Below are 24,363 nucleotides of genomic sequence, written 5' to 3' on the forward strand. Positions count from 1 at the left end.
TGTTGTCGGATTCGGTCCAGCCACCGGGCTTCTCCATGCATCGCGCCGACAGAGATAAACACCTCTCTGGGAGGAAGGGCGGGGGTGTATGCTTCATGATTAACTTCTTGACGCTAGGGGTCAGATTATTATTATTTTTTTTTTTAAAATAACGTTCCCAAGGTAAACTGACTATTTCTCAGGTCCAGATCGTAGAATATGCATATAATTTACAGATTAGGATAGAAAACACTCCAAAGTTTCCAAAACTGTCAAAATATTGTCTGTGAGTATAACAAAACTGATTTTGCAGGGGAAAACCTGAGGAAATCGAACCCGGAAGGAATTATTTATTTTTTTAAATCTGTGTTTCATTGCCCGTCTTTCTTCCATTTAAAGGGGTATCAACCAGATTCATTTTCCAATGGCTTCCTCAGGCTGTGACCAGGCTTTAGACATAGTTTCAGGCTTTTATTTTGAAAAATGAGCGAGATTTTTCAAAACTAGTCAGGTGTCCTTTGATTAGTTCCTGCGCGCGAGAGGGGTAGCTCTCCATTTTCTTTCTCTCTTTTATTGAATAGGTTAAGGTTCGGTTTAAATATTATCGATTATGTATGTTAAAAACAACCTGAGGACTGATTATAAAAAACATTTGACATGTTTCCACGAACATTACGGATACTTTTTGGAATTTTCGTCGAACGGAACAAGGCTGTGGTTTTCTGAACATAACGCGCAACCCAAATGGCGTTTTTTTGTTATAAAAGTAATATTTATCGAACAAAAATAACATTTATTGTGTAACTGGGAGTCTCGTGAGTGCAAACATCCGAAGATTATCAAAGGTAAGCGATTAATTTTATTGCTTTTCTGACTTTCGTGACCATGCTAATTTGGGGCTAGCTGTTCTAGCATTGATTGATACACTCACAAAAGCTTGGATTGCTTTCGCTGTAAAGCATATTTTCAAAATCTGACACAAAATCTAAACTGTGGTATATTTCACTTGTGATTGCATGATTATAAATATTTTTAGTCATATTTTTGAATTTGGCGCCCTGCAATTCAGCGGTTGTTTAGGAAAATGATCCCGCTAAAGGGATCTGTGCGCAGAGAGGTTAACAACTCATGGTGTAATCATAACAACATACAGGAAATCAAGTCCTTCTGCTCACCCGACCTAGAATTCCTCACAATCAAATGCCGGCCATATTACCTCCCAAGAAAATTCTCGTAAGTTAACGCCACCGCTGTGTACATTCCCCCTCAAGCAGACACCAAGACGGCCCTCAAGGAACTTCACTGGACTCTATGTAATAGACAGAAACTCAAGCAGGATGTACCAATGACTAGAACCATTCAACGCTGGACTGACCAATCGGAATCCACGCTTCAAGATTGTTTTGATCACGCGGACTGGGATATGTTCCGGCCAGCCTCATAGAACAACATTGATCTTTATGCTGACTCGGTGAGTGAGTTTATACGGAAGTACATTGCAGATGTTGTCTCTACTGTGACTATTAAAACCTACCCTAACCAGAAACCGTGGATGGATGGCGGCATTAGCACAAAACTGAAAGCGCGAACCACCACATTTAACCATGGAAAGAGGTCTGGGAATATGGCTGATAATAAACAGTGTAGTTATTCCTTCCGAAAGGCAATCAAAAAAGCGAAATGCCAAACTGGAGTCGCAATTCAAAAGCTCAGACACAAGACGTATGTGGCAGGGTCTACTACAAAAAGAAAACCAGCCACGTCACGGACACCGATGTCACGCTTCCAGACAAACTAAACACCTTCTTTGCCTGCTTTGAGGATAATACAGTCCCACCGTCGCGGCCCGCTAACAAGGACTGCCCCCCCCCCCCCCCCTCCATCTCCGTGACCGACGTGAGTAAAACATTTAAACGTGTTAACGTGTTAAAGATAACTGAACTAAATGACTACCGCCCCGTAGCACTCACTTCTGTCATCATGAAGTGCTTTGAGAGACTAGATCATGGATCATATCACCTCTACCTTACCTGCCACCCTAGACCCACTTCAGTTTTCATACCACCCCAACCGGTTCACAGACGATGCAATCGCCATCACACTGCACACTGCCCTATCCCATCTGGACAAGAGGAATATCTACAGTATGTAAGAATGCTGTTCATTGACTACAGCTCAGCATTCAACACCATAGTACCCTCCAAGCTCATCAACAAGCTGGAGGCCCTGGGTCTCAACCCCGCCCTGTACAATTGGGTCCTGGACTTTCTGACGCCCCCAGGTGGTGAAGGTAGGAAACAACATCTCCACTTTGCTGACCCTCAACACTGGGGCCCCACAAGGGTGCATTCTCAACCCCCTCCTGTACTCCCTGTTCACCCACGACTGCGTGGCCATTCATGCCACCAACTCAATCATCAAGTTTGACGACACAACAGTAGTGGGCTTGATTACCAACAGCAACGATATAGCCTACAGGGAGGAGGTGAGGGCCCTCGGAGCGTGGTGTCAGGAAAACAACCTCCCACTCAACGTCAACAAAACAAGGGAGATGATCGTGGACTTCAGAGGGAGCACCCCCCTATCCACATCGACGGGACAATAGTGGAGAAGGTCGAAAGTTTTAAGTTCCTCGGCGTACACATCACGGACAAACTAAAATGGTCCACCCACACAGACAGCGTGGTGAAGAAGGAGCAACAGCGCCTCTTCAACCTCAGGAGGCTAAATAAATGTGGCTTGTCACCCAAAACCCTGACAACCTTTTACAGGCTGTATCACAGCCTGCACCACCCACAACCGCAAGGCTCTCCAGAGGGTGGTGCGGTCTGCACAATGCATCACCGGGGGCAAATCACCTGCCCTCCATGACAACTACAGCACCCGATGTTACAGAAAGGCCAAAAAGATAATCAAGGACATCAACCACCCAAGCCACTGCCTGTTCACACCATTACCATCCAGAAGGCGAGGTAAGTACAGGTGCATCAAAGCCGGGACCGAGAGACTGAAAAACAGCTTCTATCTCAAGGCCGTCAGACTGCTAAACAGCGATCACTAACTCACAGAGGCTGCTGCCTAAATTTAGACCCAATCACTGGACACTTAAATAAATGGATCACTAGTAACTTTAAACAAAGCCACTTTAAATAATGCCACTTTAATAATGTCTACATATCTTACATTACTCATATCATATGTATATACCATATTTTATACCATCTATTGCACCTTGCCAATGCCGCTCGTCCATCACTCATCCATATATTTATATAAGCATATCATCTTTCACCCCTTTAGATTTGTGTGTATTAGGTAGTTGTTGGGGATTGTTAGATTACTTGTTAGATATTACTGCACTGTCGGAACTAGAAGCACAAGAATTTCTCTACACTCATATTAACATCTGCTAACCATGTGTGTGTGACCAAAACAATTTGATTTGATTTGAGTATGTGTGCCATCTTCTGACTTCAACTGTACCTGGCTCCATCTGCACCTTTGAAACTCAATATCTTGTCTATTTATATACACCAATTATGCCCTTTCATCTACAAATGCTCATACCTCCCAGACAGTTTACCTAACCCTTTGAAGGATCCTTCCAGGTTCATTCTGAAATGAAGCGATATAACACAAGATACTGGGATAACCTTCACCCTCCCCACTGTCTCACCTCACATAGTCAACTCAATAACTTCAAGCGAAGACTGGGGGTCAGCCTTATGAACCAAACTACTTAGTAATCTCCTCCATGAAGACTGGGGGTCAGCCTTATGAACCAAACTACTCAGTAATCTCCTCCATGAAGACTGGGGGTCAGCCTTATGAACCAAACTACTCAGTAATCTCCTCCATGAAGACTGGGGGTCAGCCTTATGAACCAAACTACTTAGTAATCTCCTCCATGAAGACTGGGGGTCAGCCTTATGAACCAAACTACTCAGTAATCTCCTCCATGAAGACTGGGGGTCAGCCTTATGAACCAAACTACTCAGTAATCTCCTCCATGAAGACTGGGGGTCAGCCTGATGAACCACACTACTCAGTAATCTCCTCCATGAAGACTGGGGGTCAGCCTTATAAACCAAACTACTCAGTAATCTCCTCCATGAAGACTGGGGGTCAGCCTTATGAACCAAACTACTTAGTAATCTCCTCCATGAAGACTGGGGGTCAGCCTTATGAACCAAACTACTTAGTAATCTCCTCCATATAGCCTCACTCTCACACACACATTTAATTAAACAAAACAAATACTGTTTGTTTTTTTCCTGATTACTGATCATTTTATTTATCAATTTATAATTAGCAGGTTTTGTTATCTGCTTTAACAAACCTTTTTTATTTTTGATACTTATGTATTGTACAGTATATCTTTTTTTGTGGTATAGTTATTTTTTTGGTGTGGTTTTCATATAAGCCCTTGGGCTTCCAACCACACCTGCACACCATTTATAATTAGACTTTAAAAAAAAGCTATATTGTTGTTTATCACTTGTTTTCTTTGGTGCAAATAAATTAAACTAAAAACTAAACTACATTGATAGAACCCACAATCTATCGGCAATATTAAAGTTGATTCACCCCCCTAAAAACTTGAGCAACTGTCCCAGACGACGAAGCTGGTTGCTATGACTTTATTAGTACTACCAGTTTCCTGGTGTGAAGTGAGAAATCTGCCCCTCTACCGTTAGTATTGAGCCACATGTTCCAAAGACAGCCTGCACCTGGTAATAATCTGTTTGTGTGTGTGTGTGTGTGTGTGTGTGTGTGTGTGTGTGTGTGTGTGTGTGTGTGTGTGTGTGTGTGTGTGTGTGTGTGTGTGTGTGTGTGTGTGTGTGTGTGTGTGTGTGTGTGTGTGTGTGTGTGTGTGTGTGTGTGTGTGTGTGTGTGTGTGTGTGTGTGTTCTCCTCTCTTGTCCCTTGCTAATGATGTTCTACCAGTGATTTATGTCCAGAATGCAATGCTCACACTGATCAAGGATCAGGTCAATCAAAACGAATTGCAGATAATGACACGGCTCACAAATTAAATTGTCTAAAGATTATTGTTTATGTTTATATCCATGACACCTATTACCTTCAAATGGAAATCCAATGAAATCACTGAATCATGGCTCCCTGTTAGCTCCCTGTTTGTCATGCATTAGACAGCACAGCAAAACCTCCCATTTTGGGAACCAACTTCTCCATCTACCATCTAGTTCTGTCTCTATTGATCTATTAATCTTGTCTTTATTTCACCTTTATTTAACCAGGTAGGCAAGTTGAGAACAAGTTGTCATTTACAATTGCGACCTGGCCAAGATAAAGCAAAGCAGTTCGACACATACAACAACACAGAGTTACACATGGAGTAAAACAAACATACAGTCAATAATACAGTAGAAAAATAAGTCTATATACAATGTGAGCAAATGAGCTGAGATAAGGAAGGTAAAGGCAAAAAAAAGGCCATGGTGGCGAAGTAAATACAGTATAGCAAGTAAAACAATGGAATGGTAGATTTGCAGTGGAAGAATGTGCAAAGTAGAAATAGAAATAATGGGGTGCAAAATAAATAAATCAATAAATAAATACAGTAGGGGGAGAGGTAGTTGTTTGGGCTAAATTATAGATGGGCTATGTACAGGTGCAGTAATCTGTGAGCTGCTCTGACAGCTGGTGCTTCAAGCTAGTGAGGGAGATAAGTGTTTCCAGTTTCAGAGATTTTTGTAGTTCATTCCAGTCATTGGCAGCAGAGAACTGGAAGGAGAGGCGGCCAAAGGAAGAATTGGTTTTGGGGGTGACCAGAGAGATATACCTGCTGGAGCGAGTGCTACAGGTGGGTGCTGCTATGGTGACCAGCGAGCTGAGATAAGGGGGGACTTTACCTAGCAGGGTCTTGTAGATGACCTGGAGCCAGTGGGTTTGGTGACGAGTATGAAGTGAGGGCCAGCCAACGAGAGCGTACAGGTCGCAGTGGTGGGTAGTATATGGGGCTTTGGTGACAAAACGGATGGCACTGTGATAGACTGCATCCAATTTATTGAGTAGGGTATTGGAGGCTATTTTGTAAATGACATCGCCGAAGTCGAGGATCGGTAGGATGGTCAGTTTTACAAGGGTATGTTTGGCAGCATGAGTGAAGGATGCTTTGTTGCGAAATAGGAAGCCAATTCTAGATTTAACTTTGGATTGGAGATGTTTGATGTGAGTCTGGAAGGAGAGTTTACAGTCTAACCAGACACCTTGGTATTTGTAGCTGTCCACATATTCTAAGTCAGAACCGTGCAGGCAGCGATCGGTTGAAGAGCATGCATTTAGTTTTACTTTTATTTAAGAGCAATTGGAGGCCACGGAAGGAGAGTTGTATGGCATTGAAGCTCGTCTGGAGTGTTGTTAACATAGTGTCCAAAGAAGGGCCAGAAGTATACAGAATGGTGTCGTCTGCGTAGAGGTGGATCAGAGACTCACCAGCAGCAAGAGCGACATCATTGATGTATACAGAGAAGAGAGTCGGCCCAAGAATTCAACCCTGTGGCACCCCCATAGAGACTGCCAGAGGCCCGGACAACAGGCCCTCCGATTTGACACACTGAACTCTATCAGAGAAGTAGTTGGTGAACCAGGCGAGGCAATCATTTGAGAAACCAAGGCTATCGAGTCTGCCGATGAGGATGTGGTGATTGACAGAGTCGAAAGCCTTGGCCAGGTCAATGAATACGGCTGCACAGTATTGTTTCTTATCGATGGCGGTTAGGATATCGTTTAGGACTTTGAGAGTGGCTGAGGTGCACCCATGACCAGCTCTGAAACCAGATTGCATAGCAGAGAAGGTATGGTGGGATTCGAAATGGTCGGTAATCTGTTTGTTGACTTGCCTTTCGAAGACCTTAGAAAGGCAGGGTAAGATAGATATAGGTATGTAGCAGTTTGGGTCAAGAGTGTCCCCCCCCTTTGAAGAGGGGGATGACCGCAGCTGCTTTCCAATCTTTGGGAATCTCAGACGACACGAAAGAGAGGTTGAACAGGCTAGTAATAGGGGTTGCAACAATTTCGGCAGATAATTTTAGAAAGAAAGGGTCCAGATTGTCTAGCCCGGCTGATTTGTAGGGGTCCAGATTTTTCAGCTCTTTCAGAACATCAGCTGACTGGATTTGGGAGAAGGAGAAATGGGGAAGGCTTGGGCGAGTTGTTGTCGGGGGTGCAGTGCTGTTGACCGGGGTAGGGGTAGCCAGGTGGAAAGCATGGCCAGCCGTAGAAAAATGCTTATTGAAATTCTCAATTATAGTGGATTTATCGGTGGTGACAGTGTTTCCTGTCCTCAGCGCAGTTGGCAGCTGGGAGGAGGTGTTCTTATTCTCCATGGACTTTACAGTGTCCCATAACTTTTTGGAGTTTGTGTTGCAGGAAGCAAATTTCTGCTTGAGAAAGCTAGCCTTGGCTTTTCTAACTGCCTGTGTATATTGGTTTCTAGCTACCCTGAAAAGATGCATATCACGGGGGCTGTTCGATGCTAATGCAGAACGCCATAGGATGTTTTTGTGTTGGTTAAGGGTAGTCAGGCCTGGAGAGAACCAAGGACTATATCTGTTCCTGATTCTAAATTTCTTGAATGGGGCATGTTTATTTAAGATGGTGAGGAAGGCATTTAAAAAAAATAACCAGGCATCCTCTACTGACGGGATGAGATCAATATCCTTCCAGGATACCCCGGCCAGGTCAATTAGAAAGGCCTGCTCGCTGAAGTGTTTGACAGTGATGAGAGGAGGTCGTTTGACCGCTGACCCACTACGGATGCAGGCAATGAGGCAGTGATCGCTGAGATCTTGGTTGAAAACAGCAGAGGTGTATTTAGAGGGCAAGTTGGTTAGGATAATATCTATGAGGGTGCCCGTGTTTACGGCTTTGGGATGGTACCTGGTAGGTTCATTGATAATTTGTGTGAGATTGAGGCATCAAGTTTAGATTGTAGGATAGCTGGGGTGTTAAGCATGTTCCAGTTTAGGTCGCATAGCAGCACGAGCTCTGAAGATAGATGGGGGGCAATCAGTTCACATATGGTGTCCAGAGCACAGCTGGGGGCAGAGGGTGGTCTATAGCAGGCGGCAACGGTGAGAGACTTGTTTTTAGAGAGGTGGATTTTTAAAAGTAGAAGTTCAAATTGCTTGAGTACAGACCTGGATAGTAGGACAGAACTCTGCAGGCTATCTTTGCACTAGATTGCAACACCGCCCCCTTTGGCCGTTCTATCTTGTCTGAAAATGTTGTAGTTAGGAATGGAGATTTCAGAATTTTTGGTGGTGTTCCTAAGCCAGGATTCAGACACGGCTAGAACATCCGGGTTGGCAGAGTGTGCTAAAGCAGTGAATAAAACAAACTTAGTGAGGAGGCTTCTAATGTTAACATGCATGAAACCAAGGCTATTACGGTTACAGAAGTCATCAAAAGAGAGCACCTGGGGAATAGGAGTGGAGCTAGGCACTGCAGGGCCTGGATTCACCTTTACATCACCAGAGGAACAGAGGAGGAGTAGGATAAGGGTAAGGCTAAGAGCTATGAGAATTGGTCGTCTAGAACGTCCGGAACAGAGAGTAAAAGGAGGTTTCTGGGGGCGATAAAAAAGCTTCAAGGTATAATGTACAGACAAAGGTATGGTAGGATGTGAATACAGTGGAGTTAAACCTAGGTATTGAGTGATGAGAGAGATATTGTCTCTAGAAATATCATTGAAACCAGGTGATGTCATCGCATGTGTGGGTGATGGAACTGAAAGGTTGGATAAGGTATAATGAGCAGGGCTAGAGGCTCTACAGTGAAACAAGCCAATAAACACTAACCAGAACAGCAATGGACAAGGCATATTGACATTAAGGACAGGCATGCTTAGTCGAGTGATCATAAGGGTCCAGTGAGTAGTGAGGTTGGTGAATGTCATTTGTGTTTCGGGAAAGAGAAGCTTTATAGTAGTCTGTTAGGTCTAACCCAAAGCTACTGCAGAAAACATGGTATGAACCCCCGAGCTTAAAAATAAAGGAGAGCCGCACACTCTAGGAGCTCAGATGCAAAAATATTTAATTTACCAACGTTTCGACAGGCAAGCTGTCTTCATCAGGGTACAATCGAACCCCCGAGCTACCTGCGGGGAAATCTGCAGAGAGTGTTACCGGCTTCAATATCCTGCATACTACCTACTGTCATTGCACCCTTGAGAAAGGCACTTGACCCCTGAGTGCACCAGCTGCTTTGCTGCTCCCAGCCTGTGATGTACAGTTGAAGTCTGAAGTTTACATACACTTAGGTTGGAGCCATTAAAACTCGTTTTTCAACCACTCCACACATTTCTTGTTAACAAACTATAGTTTTGGCAAGTCGGTTAGGACATCTACTTTGTGCATGATACAAGTCATTTTTCCAACAATCGTTTACAGACAGATTATTTCACTTATAATTCACTGTATCACAATTCCAGTGGGTCAGAAGTTTACATACACTAAGTTGATGGTGCTTTTAAACAGCTTGGAAAATTACAGAAAATGATGTCATGGCTTTAGAAGCTTCTGATAGGCTAATTGACATCATTTGAGTCAATTGGAGGTGTACCTGTGGATGTATTTCAGGCTACCCGAAACGTTTGACAGAAGTTAAACAATTTAAAGGCAATGCTACCGATACTAATTGAGTGTATGTAAACTTCTGACCCACTGGGAATGTGATGAAAGAAATAAAAGCTGAAATAAATCATTCTCTCTCTACTATTATTCTGACATTTCACATTCTTAAAATAAAGTGATGATCCTAACTGACCTAAAACAGGGAATTTTTACTAGGATTAAATGTCAGGAATTGTGAAAAACGGAGTTTAAATGTATTTGGCTAAGGTATATGTGAACTTACAACGTCATCTGTATGTGTTGTGTCAGGCTGCGTACTGTGGCAGCAAAATGTATATTTTATATATTTTTTTACCTCTTTCATAAATGCTGGCAGACTTTAGATGACATTGTTTGTAAATACTTCTACCTTAAAATCCATAATGACGGAGATATGCTAGCTAGTTTATTTCAGACAACGCTTCCATATTTTAATATAGAAATGAATGTATGTTAGAGTACATTCTGTCAAACATTCCTTCACATTATTTACTCAGACTGAAGGTTTCAAGTACAACGTCTTCATCATATCATATTCTTTGAGATTGATATTTATTACATTATAACTATACTGTGTTGGTATCATAAGACATACACGCGGGCAGGTGCACAAACACACACTGGCATGCACACACGAAACACACACACACACACACACACACACACACACACACACACACACACACACTCTTTGTGTGTGTTTAGAAGGGCTGTCGAGGAGTCAATCCCCTTTGAGCAAATCCACACTAGGCTTTTTGTATCCGGCTTTAGAGAACAAATGCACTCCTTTTAAATAGATATCTCTGGGTTTGAGAGAGCAGTGTTGTGAACTCAGAGTTAGAGGATTGACAGGACTGGGTCATACAGAGGGATAGAAATGAGGAGTAATCTTCACACCAATCCTTCCCATTACCCCCCACTGTGTGAGCAAAACTGAGTAACCGGAGTTAAATCTGTATAGTGTTTGGCATACATAATCAACTATTTTATATTAAAAGAAATTAAAAAGAAGCTCAATTATTCATAAACTAATGGTGGTGGGGCTTATAATAGCCCACATGAGTTAACTGGATAAGAGTAAAATATTGACCGGGGCCCATAGGCTGCACTATGTAGGAATATGGTGCCATTTGTAGATCTGTCCAAGGTACCACCTCTCAGAGACAGCCCAATGGTTGCTGTCCAGGGTGCTGAAATGTATAGAGTACATTTTCTGCGGCCACACTGAAATACTTTTTGGGGGGATATTTCAAGGGGTCAAAAAATTATAAATCAAATAGCTAAATGATCCTTGCTATGACCTTCTTAAAACAATTCCATATAGCTCAGTAGAACCCCATCCCCAGGCTTAGACAGGGCTTGGAATGGAGAGGGTTAAATGGAACACAATTGACTTTTCCACTACCATTGTTCACATATTGATTGAGGAGGGCAGTGTGAATCAAGTGCAAGAAAGAAATGTAACACTGAGATATAACAGGCTAGAATGCTGAAACATCTCAATTTTGACCAATCAGATCAGCTCTGAAAAATATCTGATGTGAAAAGATATGATATGATTGGTCAAAGACAAAATAGTGGAAAAAAATATCAGAATTGGGCTGCCTGTGTAAAAGCAGCCATTTATATCTCACCCTCTTGCGAGACAAGTCCTTATGCCATCAAAACGCTTTTAAAGGCGCGCGTGACAGAAAATCGATGGCTCGTTGCTTAGTTACAGGTGAGCTGTACTTTGCTGTGTCTGAACCCACACAACTTTCAGCGAATCCTAATAAAGCACCTGCCCTGAAGGCTTTCCTGGAGCTACCCATGAGGGACTAATACTGATGAATGAATGAAATTGGATAAAGAACTCTAAAATATTTATACAGCAGAGGTCTGTGTTCAAATATTCCTATTCCGTCAAATTGTAGCCTTATATCAAGATGAAAAGGTACAATTTTCCAAAAGAGCCGATGGATACGTTGAATTCTTTCAACATTGGTATTTGGCTTTAAAAAATGCATCAAAGAAGACTGCTATTGTAGTTTTAATTAAGTATATCTCCCCCCCAAAAAAAACTTGCACCACATTAATTCATACCACATTGAGCTTATTTCACACCAAAATGTCTCTCCAACAAAAGTATGAGTTTATACGGTGTCCTTACCGAACTCTCGTGGCACGGAGATGGAGTATACACAGCTGTGTCCTGAGGTGTAGTTGCGGGGGAAGTTAGGAGACAGCACCGTGCCGTCTGACCCTGTGGAACGACTCCCACACGGTGCTGGAGGAAACACACAGACACACAGAGCAGAGCTCAACACCTGCTTTGACCTTCGAAGGGAACATGTGACCCATTTATTCAATACATTGGCCAAGCGACATCTGCCCAGAAAAGACCAGGATGGAACACACATAAGGATTACACAAACAGCTTAGCAGTCTAGTCTTACGGTTATCTTCTGTGTGCTTGCATGTGTGCTGTAAGCCATATTGATTGTTTTAGACTGGCTACTAAATCCAATCCTTGGATTCTTCTTATTCTTTCTTTCTTTCTTTCTTTCTTTCTTTCTTTCTTTCTTTCTTTCTTTCTTTCTTTCTTTCTTTCTTTCTTTCTTTCTTTCTTTCTTTCTTTCTTTCTTTCTTTCTTTCTTTCTTTCTTTCTTTCCTTCCTTCCTTCCTTCCTTCCTTCCTTCCTTCCTTCCTTCCTTCCTTCCTTCCTTCCTTCCTTCCTTACTTCCTTCCTTCCTTCCGTCCCACATTTGTATTGGATTCCCTCCCCCGGCTCAGTAAATATCCTAACTATATTTAAAATTGTGGTTGTCATTTTAGTCATTTAGTAGACGCTCTTATCCTATTTTATTTTTGTGATAGTACACAGCAATGTCCATATCTCTAGCTTCAACAGTTAAATAAAGGTTAATAAATAATAAAACAGGTACGATGGTATGCTCCAAACCTTGACAGCTGGGTAGAACCCTATTCCAGCCAGGCCTGCCGTCATCCCCCATGATGCAGGTGAGCGTGGAATAGCCTTGGAGAACATAGCCCGGCTCGCAGTAGAACGTCACGGTGGAACCCAGCTTGTAGTCGCTGCCCAGCCTGGTCCCGTTCATCACACTGCCTGGGTCGAAGCAGGACTCACGCAGCTTGGCTAAAGAGGGGGTAGAAATACACATGAGGAATAACCTTTAATTAACAGTAGTGTGAACTGGAGATGCAAGCAGGTAACACAGACATGGAGGGAGTTTCATGTTGATCAGAGTAAAGAAGAGCCTAACCAAACGCATCATTGAACTGCTAAAAACATCTACCCCTGCTGACAGTATAATCTAGAGATAGAAAGCATTTGGATTCTCCTTCAACTATGCATATGCAAAAATGTATAGTAAACAATGTACATTTCTGACTTTGGTAGAGGAACTAGACATTACAGCTAAGAAGGAATCTCCCTCTAAGAGAAAACTGAAATCTAAGAATCTAAGAGAGCATGACGGCGTCCTACCTTTGTATTCCAGGTGGAAACCGGTGTAGCTGACGGAACCGTCGCTGCGGAAGGCCAGGTGCATGGTGTTGGAGCTGCTCTCGATCCTCTCTGGAAGCTTGCTGTCCTGAAAGCTGCCAATCAGAGGGCTGTTGCTGTCTGGCCCATCGTAGATATACAGGAAGTCATAGTTAGGCTCGATGCTGAAACTAGAGAAAGGGATGGATAGAAAGAGAGAGGGGGAGAGAAAGAGAGAGAGCGCGAGAAAGAGAGCGAGATGGGGAGAGAGAAAGAGATAGAGATGCGAAGAGAGAGCGAGAGAGAGAGGGAGAGCAAGAGAGAGAGAACAGGGGGGTTGAGAGAGAGAGAGTGAGTGAGAGAGAGAGAGAACGGGGGGGGGGGTTGAGAGAGAGAGAGAGAGAAATCAGATCAAAGATTATAATCCAATTCAGTCAGATCATAAAATCTTCCCAGAATCCCCCATCAAGCCATATCTGGAGGAGGGTGATATTTTAGAAATGATCTCTGTCTCTCTGCTGAGCTGGGTTTCAATACGTCTGTCTGTGTGCAGTATACAGTAGTAGGTAGAAATGATCGGTCTCTCTGCTGAGCTGGGGTTCAATACGTCTGTCTGTGTGCAGTATACAGTAGTAGGTAGAAATGATCTGTCTGTCTGTGTGCAGTATACAGTAGTAGGTAGAAATGATCTGTCTCTCTGCTGAGCTGGGGTTCAATACGTCTGTCTGTGTGCAGTATACAGTAGTAGGTAGAAATGATCTGTCTCTCTGCTGAGCTGGGTTTCAATACGTCTGTCTGTATGTAGTATACAGTAGTAGGTAGAAATGATCTGTCTCTATGTGTGCAGTATACAGTAGTAGGTAGAAATGATCTGTCTGTCTGTGTGCAGTATACAGTAGTAGGTAGACATGATCTGTCTGTCTGTGTGCAGTATACAGTAGTAGGTAGAAATGATCTGTCTGTCTGTGTGCAGTATACAGTAGTAGGTAGAAATGATCTGTCTGTCTGTGTGCAGTATACAGTAGTAGGTAGAAATGATCTGTCTGTCTGTGTGCAGTATACAGTAGTAGGTAGAAATGATCTGTCTGTCTGTGTGTAGTATACAGTAGTAGGTAGAAATGATCTGTCTGTCTGTGTGCAGTATACAGTAGTAGGTAGAAATGATCTGTCTGTCTGTGTGCAGTATACAGTAGTAGGTAGAAATGATCTGTCTGTCTGTGTGCAGTATACAGTAGTAGGTAGAAATTATCTGTCTGTCTGTGTGCAGTATACAGTAGTAGGTAGAAATTATCTGTCTCTCTGCTGAGCTGGGGTTCAATACGTCTGTCTGTGTGCAGTATACAGTAGTAGGTAGAAATGATCTGTCTGTCTGTGTGCAGTATACAGTAGTAGGTAGAAATGATCTGTCTCTCTGCTGAGCTGGGGTTCAATACGTCTGCCTGTGTGCAGTATACAGTAGTAGGTAGAAATGATCTGTCTCTCTGCTGAGCTGGGTTTCAATACGTCTGTCTGTATGTAGTATACAGTAGTAGGTAGAAATGATCTGTCTGTCTGTGTGCAGTATACAGTAGTAGGTAGAAATGATCTGTCTCTATGTGTGCAGTATACAGTAGTAGGTAGAAATGATCTGTCTGTCTGTGTGCAGTATACAGTAGTAGGTAGACATGATCTGTCTGTCTGTGTGCAGTATACAGTAGTAGGTAGAAATGATCTGTCTGTCTGTGTGTAGTATACAGTAGTAGGTAGAAATGATCTGTCTGTCTGTGTGCAGTATACAGTAGTAGGTAGAAATGATCTGTCTGTCTGTGTGCAGTATACAGTAGTAGGTAGAAATGATCTGTCTGTCTGTGTGCAGTATACAGTAGTAGGTAGAAATGATCTGTCTGTCTGTGTGCAGTATACAGTAGTAGGTAGAAATGACACACTAGAAACAACTCTCTGGGTTCATGGCCTCTCTGACGGGCGGTCGAGGTGGGAGTTTACCTACAACACTCAAAAGGCCCCGCGATTCACACGTTGACACACAGTGGCAGATGCCTCAGATGCCAGCGTCTACCCAATGCCACAGACGCTAATGAATAGATTCCTCAAATCATCCGTAACCTCTCTCTATGGATCAGGGCTGGAGAGCCAGACAACACCATGATATCCCCCTTTAACGCTTGCTAGCGCTACATTCATTACCCTTATCGCTGCTGTGGGAGGACACTAACGCTAGGTAATATAAATACCCAGGGAGTGTAATCGCTTTGGTATAGTCAAAGATGAGGCACATATCCTTTTGAGCTGGGAACTCACCACAAAACAGAGACTATCAACTGCTCACTGCCATGCTCCGCATCTCCGAGAATGACTGTGTGTGTGTGTGTATGTTTTTGTGTGTGTGTGTGAGTGTGTGTGTGTGTGTGTGTGTGTATGTGTGTGTGTGTGTGTGTGTGTGTGTGAAGATTAACATACGCACATATTTCTGTATCAGGGAAGCTAATTTACATAAGAGAGATTGGGAGGTGTATTTTTTTATATATTTCTGAAAGAGTATGCTAAGTGATACGACCACACTTCATTGAGCCTGTATCTAAAGCTAAAGGCTCATTGTAAGATAATAGCAATCCAAACATAGGAGGAAAAAACTCCTGCTCTACACCATATTAATAAAGCAATTACATTTTGATAACCATATGTGCTCAGATCTCTCTCTCTCTCTTAGCCTCTGGAGCTGTCACTCAACAAACAATTAGCTTGGTTACTAATTGAATATGTAGCAATGATAATACCCAATTTGGCAACAATGACAATGAAACCTACATTTTACCACATTGCCAATGCAATTGCATTTGGTCACTTTTTACAATATAACATTACTTTGCTGCAGATACAAACGGTGTCCCCCAGGGCTAGGTGCAAGGCCCCTTACTCCTTATCATGCCAACCCTGCCAATGCATTGGGTCCCTTTTTTTACAATATATTATTATTCAATTTTCTCTATTTCCATTGGGTACATATTTCATGTCTTTTTGGGAGAGAATGGTGTCAGTAATGGAGTGTGTAATGGAAGTCTGCGAGACGGAACAGAAGAAAAGGCTTTTCACCCTGGTTGAGCTTCAGTACCACCGTCCCACTGCCAAAAAAGCCACTATTCCACTGTGTTACTCCCTTGTGTTGTGGGATAAGACCATTCAAATGAGAAGAGAGCAGAGCTCACTTTACACGAAAGACAAAAACTGTCTAACTGGTGGAGCCTAAATGGCTGCCCGATACTGGTCGCTTGAAAACTGCTGTGTCATCATCACTGCAGTGACTAGCTTTCAACTTGAATATAAAACACTACGCTTTTAATAGCAAGGCTAATGAATGCAACAATAGACTATACATTATCAGACAGTGTCATTTTGATTGTGACAAACAGGAAACAGCTCATTTGTCTACTTAGCATGTTGTTAACAAAAATAAATGTCCCTTGTCGTGAGATCTACAGTACCAGTCAAAAGTTTGGACACACCTACCAATTCTAGAGTTTTTCTTTATTTTTACTATTTTCTACATTGTAGAATAATAGTGAAAACATTAAAACTATGAAATAACACATATGGAATCATGTAGTAACCAAAAAAGTGTTAAACATATCAAAATATGTTTTATATTTGAGATTCTTCAAAGTAGCCACCCTTTGCCTTGATGACAGCTTTGCAGCCTCAACATTCCAACCCTAAGCAACAGCAGTGGCTGCGGCTAAGGTGGTACCGTTAACTTTCTCTTTCTTTCTTTCTTTCTTTCTTTCTTTCTTTCTTTCTTTCTTTCTTTCTTTCTTTCTTTCTTTCTTTCTTTCTTTCTTTCTTTCTTTCTTTCTTTCTTTCTTTCTTTCTCACACACACACACACACACACACACACACACACACACACACACACACACACACACACACACACACACACACACACACACACACACACACACACACGCACACGCACACGCACACACACACACAGCCCCCCGATTAATATTCCACAGCCTCGTGTCTGGCACAGCACGGGCTGCCAAGGGACAGGTATGTATGTCACCCTTTTGATTCAGGCAGGAGGAGCAAGCTAGCTGCTGGTAGAGTAGAGGCAGACAGAAGAGCAGGAGGAGCTAGCTAGCTGTTGGTAGGGGAGAGGCAGAGGGAGGTACAGGAGGAGCTAGCTAGCTGTTGGTAGGGGAGAGGCAGAGGGAGGTACAGGAGGAGATAGCTAGCTGTTGGTAGGGGAGAGGCAGAGGGAGGTACAGGAGGAGCTAGCTAGCTGCTGGTAGGGTAGAGGCAGAGGGAGGTACAGGAGGAGCTAGCTAGCTGCTGGTAGGGGAGAGGCAGAGGGAGGTACAGGAGGAGCTAGCTAGCTGCTGGTAGGGGAGATGCAGAGGGAGGAGCAGGAGCAGGAGGAGCTAGCTAGCTGCTGGTAGAGGAGAGGCAGAGGGAGGAGCAGGAGGAGCTAGCTAGCTGCTGGTAGAGGAGAGGCAGAGGGAGGTACAGGAGGAGCTAGCTAGCTGCTGGTAGGGGAGAGGCAGAGGGAGGTACAGGAGGAGCTAGCTAGCTGCTGGTAGGGGAGATGCAGAGGGAGGAGCAGGAGCAGGAGGAGCTAGCTAGCTGCTGGTAGAGGAGAGGCAGAGGGAGGAGCAGGAGGAGCTAGCTAGCTGCTGGTAGAGGAGAGGCAGAGGGAGGTACAGGAGGAGCTAGCTAGCTGCTGGTAGGGGAGAGGCAGAGGGAGGAGCAGGAGGAGATAGCTAGCTGTTGGGTGGGGAGAGGCAGAGTGAGGAGCAGGAGGAGATAGCTAGCTGTTGGTAGGGGAGAGGCAGAGGGAGGAGCAGGAGCAGGAGGAGCTAGCTGGCTGCTGGTAGAGGAGAGACAGAGAGAAGAGCAAGAGGAGCTAGCTAGCTGTTGGTAGGGGAGAGGCAGAGGGAGGAGCAGGAGGAGATAGCTAGCTGTTGGGTGGGGAGAGGCAGAGTGAGGAGCAGGAGGAGATAGCTAGCTGTTGGTAGAGGAGAGGCAATGGGAGGAGCAGGAGGAGCTAGCTAGCTGTTGGTAGGGGAGAGGCAGAGGGAGGTACAGGAGGAGCTAGCTAGCTGCTGGTAGAGGAGAGGCAGAGGGAGGTACAGGAGGAGCTAGCTAGCTGCTGGTAGGGGAGAGGCAGAGGGAGGAGCAGGAGCAGGAGCAGGAGGAGCTAGCTAGCTGCTGGTAGAGGAGAATCAGAGAGAAGAGCAAGAGGAGCTAGCTGGCTGCTGGTAGAGGAGAGACAGAGAGAAGAGCAAGAGGAGATAGCTAGCTGTTGGTAGGGGAGAGGCAGAGGGAGGAGCAGGAGGAGATAGCTAGCTGTTGGGTGGGGAGAGGCAGAGTGAGGAGCAGGAGGAGATAGCTAGCTGTTGGTAGAGGAGAGGCAGAGAGAGGAACAGGAGGAGATAGCTAGCTATTGGTAGGGGAGAGGCAGAGGGTGGCCTCATTTCACAACTTTAAGTTAGAGGTTTAACTTAGAGGCCTTTACAGCAGCAGCAGCAGCGGTAACATCTGTTAGCTTTACGCCACAATGTGTACCCTACCGGCAGTCAAACTTAACCCTGTGTTGACCTTTGACCTCTGTCTGTAGGGGACAGCCCTTGCGGCCGCCAAAGGTGAAATGAAAAATGGACGCAATTAACAGGACTATTTAGGTGTGAAACACAAGTTCTTCTTTTTGACTTCCATTAAGTGTCTGCATCAGTCAACGTAGGCTGGGACGTCTTGATACAGCACCTTAAAGTGGGGACCTGAGGAAGGCCAACTATGGGTTCATTACTGACAAAGTGAGCATGGAAGTCCAGCTGGGGTAGCTAATTACCCACCTAAGACATGAACTGCATCTTAATATAATAGTGATAACGGTCAGCAGTTACTGTTGTATAATCACCTCACGCCCTTGGTCGTGACAAAATGGCCATTAATGTCCACCTTGGTGGCGGTGTAGAGAGAGTGTGTGTGTGTGTGTGTGTGTGTGTGTGTGTGTGTGTGTGTGTGTGTGTGTGTGTGTGTGTGTGTGTGTGTGTGTGTGTGTGTGTGTGTGTGTGTGTGTGTGTGTGTGCGTATGTGTGTGTGTGTGTGTGTGTGTGTGTGTGTGTGTGTGTGTGTGTGTGTGTGTGTGTGTGTGTGTGTGTGTGTGTGTGTGTGTGTGTGTGTGTGTGTGTGTGTGTGTGTGTGTGTATGTGCATGCAGTGGAACTGATAGGGAGAGTAGGCCTTAATCACTTTGTAGGAAACTAGCATCTATTACCTGACGAAGGCCAGCGATAGAACATAGTCCGAGTTGACAGCTATTAGCCAGTCACAGTCCTTGCTGTGGGGGTAGGGGTGGGGGAAGTTGGGAGACAGGATGAAGCCGTTGGATCCAGTCAAGTTTCCTCCACAGGGGGCTGAAAGAGAAGAGAAGTGAGAAAAGGTAACATGTACTTGTCTGACTCTGACACTCATGAACTGTCTCTGTTATATACCACAGGGAAAAATGCATGTAATTCTGTGGAGATATACTGGTGTTTGGGGCTGCAAAATTCCGGTAACGTTCCTAAAATTACCAGGTTCTCAGAAAATCCTGGTTGAAAGGGAATACCTGGGAAATCCTCCAAACAGGATTTCCAGAAAACCTGGGAATTTTTGGGAAAGTTAATGGAATTTTTAAACCATAACAGTAACTGATGTAGTTAGTTTTGACAGAGCAGACGTTATAAAGCCACATTAAAACAAGACACCCGTGATCAGGAGTTGACAAGAATCCTTGAGGTTTCGTTATAAGCACACTATCTCTGAAAAGTGAGAGAGATCTTCGGATCTGCTTCCAATAATTTTATATTAATTTAATGTTTTGCCTCGTTCAAAACGGTTGGAGAGCGATGACAGTCAGTCATCTCTAGAGCTCAAGTGCTGCTTGGTGCCAGCAGGTTCTGGCAACACTCAGGGATCTTAATTCAAAATGTTAATTAGCAGGCTAGGAGGCTGGGGATGAGTAGCATGGTCTGAGTCCCTGTTAGTACTCACCTTAATACAACCCCCTGGCTCTACCTGTAATTGAAGCACTCACCTATGCAGACAGGAGGGCTGGGTTGCCAGTAGTAGCGGTTCTCCACTTGAATACATGTGATCTTCATCTCTCCCTGGAGCTCGTACCCAGGGTCACAGAGAAAGGTGACAGTGTCACCCGGCTCTCGTCCGTCCCCGTTACGACTGCCGTTCATGGGGACCCCCGGGTCTCTGCAGGCGGTGGCCACCGAACCTGGCAGGCACAACACAGGGAGGGAACCAAATCTATGCAGGGGCTTTATGCAATCACTTTGAAGATTACATACATAGACATTCATAACACCTTTATGTTGACATGACATTTAATGAGTGTTGCAGTATCCTTCATAACGACCTTCAAAACACATAACCAACAATGTCTGAGCCCAATAACATTTCAGAGAATAACCCAAACCTGTACACTCTACCAGACTGTATGAAACAGACACAGCTAGTATCATTGCTTTTGAAGATATACACTTCAAAGACTTTTCACAAACAGTAAACTACTCACTTGAGAATTCGATAGCGTAGCCGGACTTGCTGATGTAGAAGTCAGTCTCGAACTGGATGGTAACCAGGTTGAGGGTGCTGTGTATCCCCTCGGGAAGCAGAGAGCCAGACACCTCCCTCAGGGCCATCTCATTCTCAGGAGGACCGTCCCACACCTTCAGGATGTCATGTGACGCCTCTGTGTCGAAGGCCAGGAACTGCAGACTGAGGGACGAGGAGGAATAAAATTGTCATTTAGGTTTGGATGCAAATACCAGTTCTTAGTAACTTTCACTAAATTCTATTTTTGTTTTCATAAATCCTGGTTGGAAGATTCCTGGAATCAGGAAAATACCTCCCACCAGGATTTCTGCAAAACCCAGGAATTTTGAGAAAGTTGGTGGAATTTTGCAACCCTAGGCTGCAATAAATTACCTGCAATAAATCACAGAATAACAGAGTAATAATGGTAGATAATAATGGAAGGAACTTGAGAAATATGCCCAAAAACAGAGTTCGTAGGAGATCATTTGTGGATGACCTTTGCTCCTCACAGGGAAAAGGGGTTTAAATCAAGTAAAATCACTGAATCTCTTATACAAACACACCACAGTTTGTTTTTCATTGATATTAGTACTGTATTGGTTCAGCATTGATATTAGTACTGTATTGGTTCTACATTGATATTAGTACTGTATTGGTTCTACATTGATATTAGTACTGTATTGGTACTACATTGATATTAGTACTGTATTGGTACTACATTGATATTAGTACTGTATTGGTACTACATTGATATTAGTACTGTATTGGTTCAGCATTGATATTAGTACTGTATTGGTACTACATTGATATTAGTACTGTATTGGTTCTACATTGATATTAGTACTGTATTGGTTCTACATTGATATTAGTACTGTATTGGTACTACATTGATATTAGTACTGTATTGGTTCTACATTGATATTAGTACTGTATTGGTTCTACATTGATATTAGTACTGTATTGGTTCTACATTGATATTAGTACTGTATTGGTTCAGCATTGATATTAGTACTGTATTGGTTCAGCATTGATATTAGTACTGTATTGGTTCTACATTGATATTAGTACTGTATTGGTACTACATTGATATTAGTACTGTATTGGTTCTACATTGATATTAGTACTGTATTGGTTCTACATTGATATTAGTACTGTATTGGTTCTACATTGATATTAGTACTGTATTGGTTCAGCATTGATATTAGTACTGTATTGGTTCTACATTGATATTAGTACTGTATTGGTTCAGCATTGATATTAGTACTGTATTGGTTCTACATTGATATTAGTACTGTATTGGTACTACATTGATATTAGTACTGTATTGGTTCTACATTGATATTAGTACTGTATTGGTTCTACATTGATATTAGTACTGTATTGGTTCAGCATTGATATTAGTACTGTATTGGTACTACATTGATATTAGTACTGCATTGGTTCAGCATTGATATTAGTACTGTATTGGTTCTACATTGATATTAGTACTGTATTGGTTCTACATTGATATTAGTACTGTATTGGTTCTACATTGATATTAGTACTGTATTGGTTCTACATTGATATTAGTACTGCTCGTCATCAAGCTCGAGACCCTGGGTCTCGACCCCGCCCTGTGCAACTGGGTACTGGACTTCCTGACGGGCCGCCCCCAGGTAGTCAGGGTAGGTAACAACATCTCCACCCCGCTGATCCTCAACACTGGGGCTCCACAAGGGTGCGTTCTGAGCCCTCTCCTGTACTCCCTGTTCACCCACGACTGCGTGGCCATGCACGCCTCCAACTCAATCATCAAGTTTGCAGACGACACTACAGTGGTGGGCTTGATTACCAACAACGACGAGATGGCCTACAGGGAGGAGGTGAGGGCCCTCGGAGTGTGGTGTCAGGAAAATAACCTCACACTCAACATCAACAAAACAAAAGAGATGATTGTGGACTTCAGGAAACAGCAGAGGGAACACCCCCCTATCCACATCGACGGGACAGTAGTGGAGAGAATAGTACGTTTTAAGTTCCTCGGCGTACACATCACGGACAAAATGAATTGGTCCACCCACACAGACAGCGTGGTGAAGAAGGGGCAGCAGGTAGTAGCTGTGAAATTGTTAGGTTAGTTTACTCGTTGGTTATTACTGCATTGTCGGAACTAGAAGCACAAGCATTTCACTACACTGGCATTAACATCTGCTAACCATGTGTATGTGAAAAATAAAATAGGATTTGATTTGTATTGGTTCTGCATTAGTATTGATACAGTATTGATACTACATTGATATTGATACAGTATTGATACTACATTGATATTGATACAGTATTGATACTACATTGATATTGATACAGTATTGATACTACATTGATATTGATACAGTATTGATACTACATTGATATTGATACAGTATTGATACTACATTGATATTGATACAGTATTGATACTACATTGATATTGATACAGTATTGATACTACATTGATATTGATACAGTATTGATACTACATTGATATTGATACAGTATTGATACTACATTGATATTGATACAGTATTGATACTACATTGATATTGATACAGTATTGGTAATGCATTAGTATTGATACTACATTGATATTGATACAGTATTGATACTACATTGATGTTGATACAGTATTGATACTACATTGATATTGATACAGTATTGGTTTAGCATTAGTATTGATACTACATTGATATTGATACAGTATTGGTTCAGCATTGATATTGATACAGTATTGATGCTACATTGATATTGATACAGTATTGGTTTAGCATTAGTATTGATACAGTATTGGTTCTGCATTGATATTGATACAGTATTGGTAATGCATTAGTATTGATACTACATTGATATTGATACAGTATTGGTTCAGCATTGATATTGATACAGTATTGGTTCAGCATTGATATTGATACAGTATTGGTTCAGCATTGATATTGATACAGTATTGATGCTACATTGATATTGATACAGTATTGGTTTAGCATTAGTATTGATACAGTATTGGTTCTGCATTGATATTGATACAGTATTGGTAATGCATTAGTATTGATACTACATTGATATTGATACAGTATTGGTTCAGCATTGATATTGATACAGTATTGATACTACATTGATATTGATACAGTATTGGTTCAGCATTGATATTGATACAGTATTGGTTCAGCATTGATATTGATACAGTATTGGTTCAGCATTGATATTGATACAGTATTGATACTACATTGATATTGATACAGTATTGGTTCTGCATTGATATTGATACAGTATTGATACTACATTGATATTGATACAGTATTGGTTCTGCATTGATATTGATACAGTATTGGTTCAGCATTGATATTGATACAGTATTGGTTCAGCATTGATATTGATACAGTATTGGTTCAGCATTGATATTGATACAGTTTAAGGGTATGTGTTTATTTCTTCTGGTTTTTATCATTCTCCTTTTTTTTATGCACGCACTCAGCTGAAGGCCGAACTACGTTAATCTTTTTCATGGAAAATAGATACAACACAACATAAAGTCCTGTTGTGATGCCAGGCCGAGGTTCCTTGCTCGGGATAATGATGCTTTAGAGAGAAAAAAAAAGGAGCAATAAGTCAGAAAACTAGGCCGGTAATTGGTGCTCGTGGTCATAACACTCCTTCCATTCAGCA

At 42.8% G+C, this 24,363-nt stretch overlaps 1 protein-coding gene across 2 annotated transcripts in view; it reads right to left on the reverse strand.

Moving 5' to 3' along the window:
• Positions 1-24,363, reverse strand: part of LOC139555242 (CUB and sushi domain-containing protein 3-like) — a 773,621-nt gene that overhangs the window by 206,557 nt on the left and 542,701 nt on the right. For both annotated transcript variants that reach the window (XM_071368883.1, XM_071368882.1), the window contains exons 26-31: positions 20,666-20,868; positions 20,174-20,365; positions 19,373-19,511; positions 13,104-13,291; positions 12,558-12,752; positions 11,766-11,882 (exon numbers count right to left, since the gene is read on the reverse strand). In XM_071368883.1, the coding sequence (XP_071224984.1) occupies positions 11,766-11,882; positions 12,558-12,752; positions 13,104-13,291; positions 19,373-19,511; positions 20,174-20,365; positions 20,666-20,868 (1,034 nt within the window). The remainder of the gene's footprint in view (positions 1-11,765; positions 11,883-12,557; positions 12,753-13,103; positions 13,292-19,372; positions 19,512-20,173; positions 20,366-20,665; positions 20,869-24,363) is intronic.

Source organism: Salvelinus alpinus, chromosome 26 (genome assembly GCF_045679555.1).
Source record: "Salvelinus alpinus chromosome 26, SLU_Salpinus.1, whole genome shotgun sequence".
NCBI lineage: Eukaryota > Metazoa > Chordata > Actinopteri > Salmoniformes > Salmonidae > Salvelinus > Salvelinus alpinus.